This window comes from Vigna radiata, chromosome 11, assembly GCF_000741045.1.
Source record: "Vigna radiata var. radiata cultivar VC1973A chromosome 11, Vradiata_ver6, whole genome shotgun sequence".
Taxonomy (NCBI): Eukaryota; Viridiplantae; Streptophyta; class Magnoliopsida; order Fabales; family Fabaceae; genus Vigna; species Vigna radiata.
The window spans coordinates 671,093-682,938 of NC_028361.1; the positions used below are offsets into that span (position 1 = coordinate 671,093).

Sequence of the window (11,846 nt, forward strand, 5' to 3'; positions counted from 1 at the left end):
TGTAGGAATTATGATAGCGGGATTTCAGCCGCTGCAAAAGGCTGCACTCAAGATGACACAAAGCACGAGCTTTAACCCAAAATCGGGCGGATTTAGGTCAAACTTTAAAGCGATACAGACAGGGACGGATCTTGGTGGCAGACACAGACTTTTAAAATTTCTAATAAATAGTAAAATATAAAATTAAATATAATGAAAAAACAAAAATTTATCACCATGTTTTTTATTTTTTAAGTTACTTACGTTTGTATTCATTTTTCACATGTTTTCTTTTATTTCTAAGGAAAAAAAATTAAACACAAATTCAGTATTTTTGTTTTTATTTTTCACATGTATTGTTTATTCATGAAGGAAAATATGTAACTCTCCTTTTTCCCACTTTATAGTTAAATATTAGTTTTTATAATTTCTTTATCTCATGAATTTATTGTATAATAATTTTTATATAATGTATAGTATTTGATTTCATTGGGCCTAGAAAGATGTGAAAATAATGGTAATAAGTGTAAAGTGATTTATTATTTATATAATACTTTTTTTTTCTCTACTATACCTATAATTTTTCAGCTCTTTAATCTCTCCTTATCAAACAATTATTTTTAGAAAAAACGTACAAATATATTATTTTTCAGCTCTTTGACATGTGATGGTATGAATACATATTTTAAAAGTTATATTTTGATTAATAAGTTTCTACTCATTGGTATTTTATTTTGTTTCATATAAAATGTGTTTTTAAAGCTATTTTTTCATTAAAATTAAAATAATCTCGTGTGCTAGAGAAATAGAACATTCAAAGTAACAAGCCTCTTGAGTAAGATATTAGGCGCATTTTAGACATTTTTTTCTTCAGATAATTTTTAAGAAAAACAAAGTGAAAAAAAAAATCATAGGTAAAAATTAGTTTATGTATGATATAAGTAAAAATTGTATATAATGTTACAAAGTACATTAAATATATCTTAGATTAAATCATGATATTTAAGTTGTTACTTTTTAATAAAATGGGAAATATTACAAGTTGACTAATCAATGGTAGCTTTTAGTATAATAGTAAGGGTTTAAAATTATTGGAAATTATATGAATATTTTGAATTAAAAATAATATCAATTTTTTATACAAATTGAATTCATTTTTATTAGTATTGTGTTTTGGTATGATTTTTTATAAAAATTCATCAAATTTCCCTTGAAAATTTGAATAAGATTGGTTTTATTAAGGAGAAATGATACTTTAAAACTACTATTTCTTAATTTTTATTCTTTTTCTATTGAAAAAATAAAAAATTTATTTTTTTATAATCATTTTATCTCGTAAAGTGTGTGAAATAAATATAAATGTGTTTCATCTTGTTATTATTTTTTATAATGAATTTGGTGGTCGAAAGTGGTATCTGCTGAGTGGCAAGAAAGCTATGAATGTATTTATTTATCTGTATGTAGGTGTGGCAACGTAGCTGGTGATCTTTGGCTTGTATTGTAGATCTGTGCATTAGGAAACTCCACTTTTTGGCTTCACTTTGTTCTTATTGCTTGAGAGGTTAAAGGGAATGTTCCTTCTCACCAGTAATATACATGTTCAGTCCATTTTATTTCAGATTCACTTTCTTTCTTCCATTTTTCACTTTTTTCTTCTTTCTCTGCACATCCAGATTCATGAAAACTATTAAACATAATTTAACTCAAGATAACTTTATTATAGATATTTAGACAATATATTTTTAATAACATTTGAGCATTGATTACATGTTAATTTGTGATTGGTCAAAAATTACTCCACAATAATGTTTATGATTATTATTATTGATTGTGAGGTAATTTTTTATCAATCACATATTAACATGTAATCAATATTCAAATATTGTGTAAATATCATTATTCATTTATTATAAGTTTCTTAATATGAAAACAATAAATGGATCACAAAAATCAAAATAAGCATTATCGATACAAAATGAAATTATCTAAACAGAATATTTGTTTCCTTTGCTCCAACACTTTTTAAAGAAAGAAAAATAACAGATGACCTCTGTCCAAAGTCCCGAGAAAAAGCTTCTTCTATCATTGCCCTCACACGTTTCGTTAACACGTGTGATGTGGAACGCAGCAAAAAAGTTATCGTGTGAAAATAGTGGAGATAAGATAAAACAGATAAGAACAAATTAAATTAAAAGATAATGATATTTGGACAATATTTTTTAATAATATTTCAATATTATTTATGTGTTGTCTATTTTAATATATTTGTATGAAATTATATTTGTATTTTGATGTGCGAAATTTGGTATGATATGATGAAAGTTGTGAAGAAGAAAAAAGGGCACCGCAGTGGTAGTTATGAATATAAACGTACAAAAGAATACTTACAGTCACGGGGCAGTGAGAATGGACGGTGGATGCAACTTTGGGACTCCATTGTTAGGCTCACCTTTTTGCTGAAAGCTTGGTCCACTCATTTATGGGCTTTAACCCAATAAACCACACTCCACTGCTTCACTGTACGTACGCCTTTCCAACCTTTCAAAACCCTCACTTGCATGTATAAATTAAGCTAATTTTGTGTACAAGTTTTCTTAGGATGAAATTTTACTAAGTTTTTATTTTTGTATAAATTAATTATAACTTATAGAGAAACTGGAGTTAACTCTCTTTTTTTATTTAAATCTTTGAAAAATTTCGTCCAAACTTAATCTAATTTGATTTCATTATTCCACTCCTAAAATGGTTTTCCTATTGTTGGGATGACTACAAATCCTTTTTGAAAATAACCCTACAATTCTTTTTGCAAGTGTCTAAAGGGTTATAACACAATGCGATAAGTTCAAATAATTGTCTTACACTATATTATGTTATAAGGAAGAAGAAGAAAAAAAAAACTATATATATATAAAGAGAGAGAGAAAATAAAATGAAATGAAAATTGTAATTGTTTGTCTGTGAAGGAAATAACATGATAAATAAATCTAAAAGAATGACTCGCCTTGTTTACTTAGAGTGATTGTTTACACTGACTTGCATGAAAATTTCTTGCATTTTTTGAAATATCTGTTTCGTGTGTTTAATTTATTTTCTACAGAATAACATTAACTATTGTATCCAAAATATCTTGAGTAAATTTCCCACAAAATCGATGTTATGACATAAAGCTCCGAGAACATAAATTTAAATCAAATGATTTTATCAAGTTATTTCTAGCAAGCATCAATTAATTTTTCAATTATGGCAGAATATACCTAATAAAAGACGACAAAAGGAAAGTGTTGGTTTTTTAGACCCTCTTTGCATCTCTCTGTTACATTTTATTTGGCAAGATGCTTTATCTTTTAGTTCATTAGTTAGTCAATAAACTTCCTCTCGTCTAATAATTACATTCATAAATTAAAAAAAAATGTTCAAATCTGTTAAAAATCAATGGACACCGCATTAAAACAATATACTAGGTTAACTTTTATGGGTTTTTTTTTTTATAAATGATTTAATTATTTTAATACATTCAGCAGTTTATTAAATTTAAACAACAGTGGTATTTAAAGAAAGACATATAAATCTCATATAGAAATTTGCATAATAACTTATACTTTGAGAAAGTAGTATTTGAATTTTATAAGAAAATTGCTAAATCTTATTAAATGATGGTATCTTTTTAAGTATTAAATGAAAAAATAGAAAACTGTGGGCCAACAATCTGCCATAATTTCCGTTCAACCATGCATATTTTTAATTTAATATTTAACCAATTGAATAGAGCTTCAACAAATCTCGTCCAGTTCTTTGTACCCTTAAGCAGCACTAATCTATGCATAAAGTTGGATTCCTCTTCCTTTATTCAAATGCCAAATATTTAATGAGAAAAAAAAAAGGACAAAGCACTAACTACAATTGGTAAAAAGAATAGAAGCAAAGCAAGTAGCATGGTCTTAATGATCCTCAATTTCACATCATCATTTTAAAAAATGGGATTAAACTATTTTTTAGGTAAACTTTACCCTATACTAACTGCCCTGCTTTATTTTTCTACTTATTGGTGGTTCAAGCAAGAAGTTTGAGTTTGAAATGGCAGGCCCGTAAATATGTTTTCCCAAAATTTATAAGATTTGTTCATGCTATAATTATTGATAGCTTGGTACGTACCTACTACCATTAGGGGTGTGATACATACACAAGTCAAATCATATCCATGGAAGTGACGTGTGGAAGCTGAGTCAGCAAGACATTCCAGAGTGAGTATTGTGTTTACTCTTGTAAGACACCCTAGAGGAACAGGTGGACTAACAGGAAACAAAGCTGGGTGTGCCTTGTTGGAGACTCTATGAAAGTGAGATTGTACTTGCTTAAAATGCAAGAGGAGGGCCTATGTGTCAAATATGGAAACCTTCCCCATGTGTGCCTTTTACCTCTAATAGAGATGCCAAATGATGGTGAAAAAAGGGAAGTTTATCTTCAGGCATAAGCCACCACCACTCTTTAGGGAAAGGGAAAAAAACGGATACCAAGAGAGGCTTCTTTATTTATTTTTCTTTTTTTATGGTCATGAAAGTGTGAGATGCAAAGATGATTGGTGGAGTGTTTTCTTTTTCTTCTCTAAGGGATAAGAGGTTCGAAAGGGACAATGTACCAGCAACAAATGTGAATTTCATGATTGGGCTGCAAGGGAATGTAAAAATGTCTCAAAACATGAAAAGCGACCTTGCAAAATGTTCACCCTTGTTTAAGCAAAGGGTGTAGAGGTCTCCTCTTTATCTCTCTCACCCTCTTCTTATTATGTCCCTCATGTTTGTTACACCTGCATGAGCCACACCCACTTCACCAAATGGGGTGGCTGCAATCCCTCATCTCTCCACTCAAGAAGCTTTGGTTCCGGATGCATTCAACTCAAAAGAAGAGTACGTTCTATAACACATTCCATACCTGCATTATTCTCTAACTTCTGCTAGTTTTTCCAGAAATGCTTTTGTCATCTCTTCACATTGTATTTAGCACAATGCTTCTTCTGTTCTTTAAACACTCTTTCACTACATGCAACACACTTCCTTCCTTCACCTGCATTTCAATGAGACTTCAGAGAAATTAAGTACAAGTTTGCAATGCTCATCATTTGAATTCTTTCAATGTTTTTCTTCATACACCCGGCTTCCCTATCCCTTTGTCCTATTAGCTAGACGCGGGCATCATTTATTTAATTCTTCCTTCCCAATCACAAATTTTCATAACTTTGCCTAAACATTTCAGGAAGAGGCATATACATTCTATATGAAGATGTCAAATCTTGCCCCTATGAAGACGTGCACGTCCTCTGGTCAATACTAGTGGAATCTCACTCCTCTTTGCCATTGAAAAGATGAGGGCTATGCACAAAACAGAATCGTAATGTACATATATAAACTATTTATGATGTCCATACAGAGTGTCTTTTTTTAACTTTTGTAGCATCCACACATAGAATGATACTCCTCCTTTGTTTCTTTTCTTTCTTTCTTTTTTTTTTTTTGTCTTATGAAGCATCCATGAAGAGCTTATCTAAACATCCATCTTATTTTCTGCTTAAATGCTTCCAAAACCTGTAGGGGGAGGGGAGTAACCCAGTAAGAAAATTTTAGCTTTGAAAAACAAATTAAAGAAGTCCTCAATAAGGGGTTTTATTGGTAAGCTGTCTATTTTAAGCTGTTGTTGAAATGGTAGCTTGTTCCCCTATTTTCCTTATTGATGTTGATATTTGAAAGCTATGTGGAATGGATAGCCAACCTACAATCAAACATGTGTACTGCACGGGAATAAAATGTTAATTTGCACATACTCATGAGAAGTTTAGGAATCTCGTGTGATACACAGAACTCGAATTTGTTATAATCTCACTTATTTTGTAGAACAGTCGCAACTTTATAAGGTAAAGTTCATTAAAATACACTTAATAAGTATAGCTTCCAATTTATTAGAATATTTATCCTAAAAGTTAAATTAGCATAGTACCCATCAGCAAGCTGATATACTATACTTCTCTTTTAGAAAGAATATTTTATAAAGTTATAATTTAAATGTGTTATAATACTTTTTAAAATTTGTAACTTAATAACATTTAGGATAATGATATTTAGACAACATTTTTTTGACAACATTTGAACATTGATTACGTGTCAATCTGTGATTGATCAAAAATTACTCCACAATAGTGTTTATGATTATTATTATTTATTGTGGAGTAATTTTTTATCAATCACATATTGACACATAATCAATGTTCAAATGTTGTCAAAAAAATGTTGTCTAAATATCATTATCCTAACATTTATTCTAAAAGCAACTAAAAAAATATTAACACTTAATTTTAGTCAATAAATCTTTCAAATATTTAGGTTTATGATAACAAACTATCTCTAAAGTTATCCTTTTGTCTCATTATCTGAATCTTCTACAAAAATCTATAAAAAAACAATATCATGATATTTTGCTTTTTGAAATACTTATCTAAGAATAAAAATATTTGGATGACAAGCCTAAATTGTAAATTTATTGATATTTTTTTTTCTGATGAAAACTGATTTTCTGTACTGGGGAAATCAAAATACCTAATCATCACTGTTCGAAAACATAGAAGGAATGATGTGGCTGAACTACTCCTAGTAGACTATCCGTGATCAAAAGCAGCAGTCAATTTAATTCGTAATTCGACCAAATTTCACTTTTGAACTTTGTTTCAATAAACCTAATGGGAAGGCTAGTAAAATTGGGCACAACCTGAGGCTGGGTGTAGTTTAACATTCTCTAAACGAAAATACGTGTTAGGGAACAACTTTTTCACCCTGTATTAATCAAGACTTGTCTTATTTCAGGATGAATATATGTAATTTTACAGTTCATAATGTAAAAAATAAAAATAGCTTCAGCCAAGAAGGCCATCCCTTACAAGTATAATTGCATAATAGAATTTGTCAGTACGTTTCATCCAATTGTATGATAACTAACGACCAGTGGTTCATTATCAGCAATGTGTCCATTAAATTATGATAGAAGTAGATATTGGAAATATCAGACTCCTTTAAAAACAGGCAAGGGACAAGATCAACGCAAACTACGAGTAGGGTTAGAAAGAAATAGTAATTTTTTTTGCAAGTTGATATAGTGATTTTTTATTCATTCGAGCAATAACTTGAGCAATTCATGTTGATAAAGACGGAACAAGAATACTTGCAATTATATTAGTCTAAAAATGAGTGACTTGTTATTACTTAGTAGATTATAGAAATGAATCTCTCATTACACAACACTATAGAAATGTCTATATTGCCTACCGAAGCAACCAAATTGCTCAGGATCAAAACAATTGATTTAGTAACATGTTGAGGTGAACACTTGCAGTGAACCAGAGTAATCAGCAAATGGAAAGCGTTCACAAGTTACGGCCTGTGAAAAAGGAGTGCTATAATTGATCGCATGACAAGTTGTGCTAAACTGGGAATCACAAAAAGGCAACTAATATGAGCTACGCAGGGTACTAATAAGTACACATATGTTTATAATAGTAACCCTTATATGTCATAGTAATGGTGTCTTTTAAACACATAATATTAAAATTTTCAATTCATCTAAGTAAGAAGAGTCATTCTTGAAACAAGGATGCTATAAAGATGTAAAAGCAAAAGCAGCTACTGCAAGCAATCTATTGCAATCAAAGCAACACGTAAACTGCAAATACATGATTGGACTTACAGCGTTATAAAGATGATGAAGAGGAGAGTTCAGGGACACTTTGTAACCAATTCTTAAAGTAGGCCTGACAATCTACCTCGACATGAGAGAGAGCAGCAAGAGGAGTAACAGTGATCTGAAAAAAGGAAAATGCTTAGAAAGTGCATATTAACTTTTCTTGTTCTCAAATTTATATTTACTCACATATCCTTCCAGCAAATGTCTGTAGTCTGTATGATCGTCATCAATTACGGAACCTCTCACCTACAAAAGATTAAAAGATCGCTGCATCATTTTCTTCGTGGAAAGGACTAGGAAATGCTCATCCCAGTAAGATCATTTAGGGGTTCCATATAGATTCACGTGACCGCTGCTACTTCAGAAGATAACAAAACTGAATGCTTACATTTTCTGCTCTTTTTTGAGACAGTCCAACCACGGAATACTTAGCAGAAGATTCAACTTTGTGGGACTTATAACAATATGGCTATTTCAAGAAATAAAAAGAAAGGAAAAGAAATCGACCCACCTCTCTTGCAAACAAAAGATGTTCGGGTGATATAGATGATGGGTCAAAATGCTTTGGTGTTTCTGCATCTGTATTGGTCATATCAGAGGACATTTTTTGTCCTTCTGTCTCAGAGGTGACTTGTCTCCATCCCATCTTGATGATACTTTTACCCTGTTTAGTTAGCTTGTAACCCTTTGTAGAGGCACAAAAAAATAGTTATAATTGATTGCATGACAAAGCAGAGCACTATATTTTTTAGAAAAGTTAGCTATGAAATGGTAGTATTTATAAAGGTTCTTCTAACTCCAATATTAGATAGAATAGGATAGAAAAATAAATAGGATAAACAGTTAAAACAACTCAAGCCTTAGATATGAATGCATCTGTGGGGATACAATATCAGCAAGGGAAGAAAGCAACATAGTTCTAGGCTGATTAGGATTATGATTACTTTATCTCTATTAAATTTTTAAAATTATGCTTTTTAATCTTCATACAATTTTGTGTAACATAATACTTATCAGTTATAGTTTTTATCTTTCGAGTTGATTAGTATTTTAGTCTCTGTGGGATTTATTAAATTTGATCCTTTATTTTTTTTGGTCCTTAATTCAGTCTCTATTTTATTTAAAAGGATTCAATGTGGTCCTCCCATTAAATTAAAGTTAACACAGTTTATAAGATGATCATGTGTCACTATCTTGGCTTTTTTTTTCCTTAGTTTTTTTTCTGGGTTTTCCACTTGAAACAAAGGAAAACCTTTAAAAATGTTTCTCATTTTAAAAAAAGCATTACCTTTTAACAGAAATAATAAAAGCATGCTGATAAGAAATCAATGTTCATTATGCAAACCATACTTTATCCTTAATAAGATACCAAACCTACAATTATTATTGTACAATTACTGAGAATAACAATACAAAACTTTAAAGTAGTTCCTCAACAATTAAAAGAAAGTATGAAAAAATGCCCATAATCATGTCGATCCTTTATCATAAGGAAAACATACAGATTACAAAAATAATTGTAATATACCTTATGGTTAGCAACATCGTTAGGCACATCTACATTCAAAAAACATTTTCTGGGGTAACTTGGGTTCTTTGTCTCAACCAGTACAGCACTTATGATAGGTAGGCATACTTGTGCAGCAAGGATAAAATCATTTAGAGTACTCTTTCCTTTAATCCTGAAGATATAAAGTAAACCCCAAACGGGGAAAAAGGTTAATGAAAAGCTGTTGCCATGGTAAGATATAGATGAAAGAATGTTGAAATAGTTAATAACACCAAAGAGCCACATTACTCGAGACATTCATTCAATTATCAGTTACACTCACGTTTATATAAGCTAACAAAATGGTTCTAAAATTAACTTTTGAATAAATACTCAAGATAAATCCAGTAATATAGAACAGCAGAAGCAGATTGCAAATATGCCATACCAGTTATATGAAATGGAGATGGAGGGTACATCATTGAAGAAGGCCTCTCGGGCTCCAGCTACAGTGCCCGAGTAAACACTGCAAAGGGAGCTATTCAGTAATGATATGTGCAATTCACGAAGAAATAATAACTACTGAAACAACTACAGAGGCAATTCAAGGAATTGCAATGTCATCATTTTCATTTCAATGCTTACAAGATAATGGCAATTGCCACTGTGGTCAACGGAAAACTTTCCAAAGGATAAACTTATTATATTAAGCGACCTTCTTTTACATCAGTTACAATCAGGTCCAGGATTTTACTCAGGATAGATTTTAAGCAGCACATAAAATTATAAATTACTTGTTTGGGAAAATTAGATTATTTCCAACGGAAAAAAAAGGTTACATGACTAAATTGCTTACTCCCAGCAAAGGAAAAGGGCTTTGTATTAGCCTCCCCCTTTATTGTTTCTCGGCAAACATGCTTTAATTCTAAATTCATAGAGATTCATTTGAACTTTACAAGTACAAAAGTTCCTAGGATGATGTGAACGGAAAAGGTGGTACATACATGTGATAACCGCAGTTGCTACCCTTGTTTATGCCACTGACTACCTGAAGAAATGGATATAACACGCGTCAGCAACTGGCAGGATGTTTCTTTTTATTTTCTATTTAACCATTTAGGCACAGCTTAGTCAGATAGATCCTACGTGCAGAGGACGCGATAGACCAGAGCAGTTAAAATTAGGTTATAAAAACAGCCAGAAATCTGATGACCTATAAATAACAACAAACAAAAGCCTTCTTCCAGTATACACTCCTCACTAGTCAGTGAGGAATGGCAAGCAATGCGATCAATCAATTCAACAGTTACTGCCTTCAATCAATAGTTTAGAAATAGTATAAGCTGTATATTATAATGTCAAAAATGTGATAGAGCAAAACTAAAACCGAATAAGCCTGGCATAGCATAGCATAGCAGAGGTACCAAATCGGGTACTGTGGGAAAGAGAGCTTTGGAAATCCCTAGAGAAGCACAATCAGCGGGCGTCCCTGTCAACAGGATGTAGGCAATGATTTGTAAAGTGAAATAATAATGAAGTTGTGTAAAGAAGAGGAAGAAAGAAACAAACCAGAAACCGCAAATGCGGTGGTTCCGCCGATGTTCACTTGCTTAACGGCTATTGGTTGGAGCCATGTGATGCTGTGACTAACAGCTGATTTCTCGCTGCAAAAATGAAGAAATATAATCAGTATAACGGTGAAAAAATGGATCAGAAAAGAGGTGATGACGGTGGAAACGTTACCTATCGGGAGCGCATACTTGAATGTTGAAGAGATTGGAGGAAACGAGAGACTGAACCAGTGCTCGTAAGCCAGGAGCATCTATGCCGTCGTCGTTGGTGATCAGAATCGTGCCTAACTTTTTTCCCTCCATATCACCAATTATTGGCACACAACTTCGTTCTTCTTTTTCGTGTATATATATATATATATATATATATATATATATATATATGGGTTTGTTAACACACGTACGGTTGTTTTTCAGTTGGTACGTTTTAACAATGTATACCGGATTATAGTAGACAAAAATACCTTCATTTAGCATGGATTCTAAGTTTTAAAGCCAAAGATATTTAAATAATTTTCATTCTCAAAACTAAAAAAAAAAAAACCCTAAACCCTTACTCACCTCCCTCATTCCTCTCAACCTTTTCTCTTTCACCTCTCTCATTCCAACATTTTCTCAATCATCTCTCTCACTCCAACATTTTCTCTGTCATCTCTACTATTGCCCAATTGAAAAAAAAAATCAGAAAACCTTTTTCATCAGAGATATTTTCTCTCTCATCTCAACATTTTCTCTGTCATCACTCCAACATTTTTTTTTTCATCTCAACTCAATTGAAGATGGTGGTGGTAATTTAAATCAGAGATATTTTTAAAAAATTGAAAAAGTTTACTNTTTTATAATCATTTTATATTTATTAATGTGTGTAAAATGAATATAAACTTTGTCATTTTACGTTACTCTTTCCAAATCTCAAAGGTAAAAAATGATTTTATTGTTTTTTATCTTGCACAGTGGTTAAAGTTTATTCTAAACAGCGGTAGAAGTTGATTCAGTGATAAAAAAGGGACATAAGGAAATTAAAGAAATAGGTATAGAAGAGCTCCCTGGGAGTACAATTCTTTCAATTATAGGTTGTAATCTTA

At 31.3% G+C, this 11,846-nt stretch overlaps 1 protein-coding gene across 3 annotated transcripts; it reads right to left on the reverse strand.

The window, feature by feature from the left end:
* Positions 1-4,908: 4,908 nt before the first annotated feature.
* LOC106776931 (5'-nucleotidase SurE) lies at positions 4,909-11,099 on the reverse strand. 3 transcript variants are annotated; one of them, XM_022775637.1, is made up of 10 exons: positions 10,934-11,099; positions 10,760-10,854; positions 10,615-10,679; positions 10,195-10,238; positions 9,639-9,716; positions 9,230-9,383; positions 8,213-8,386; positions 7,888-7,947; positions 7,705-7,819; positions 4,909-5,040 (listed from the first exon to the last, which is right to left on the reverse strand). In XM_022775637.1, the coding sequence occupies exons 1-9, from the start codon at positions 11,062-11,064 to the stop codon at positions 7,709-7,711; spliced, it is 912 nt and encodes a 303-aa protein (XP_022631358.1). In that variant the 5' UTR covers positions 11,065-11,099; the 3' UTR covers positions 4,909-5,040; positions 7,705-7,708. The 3 variants fall into 3 exon arrangements, with proteins under 3 accessions (XP_022631358.1, XP_014519895.1, XP_014519896.1); XM_014664409.2 differs by lacking the exon at positions 4,909-5,040 and adding an exon at positions 7,163-7,398; XM_014664410.2 differs by lacking the exon at positions 4,909-5,040 and adding an exon at positions 7,163-7,446.
* Positions 11,100-11,846: the final 747 nt, after the last annotated feature.

Bases quoted from the DNA above. Each gene is read 5' to 3' on its own strand.
- LOC106776931 (XM_022775637.1), bottom strand. From the start codon at position 11,064: ATGGAGGGAAAAAAGTTAGGCACGATTCTGATCACCAACGACGACGGC. The intron at 10,680-10,759 runs GTTTGTTTCTTT...TCCTGTTGACAG, and splicing joins CACCGCATTTGCGGTTTCTG to GGACGCCCGCTGATTGTGCT. The intron at 9,717-10,194 runs GTATGTACCACC...CTCCCTTTGCAG, and splicing joins AGCAACTGCGGTTATCACAT to TGTTTACTCGGGCACTGTAG.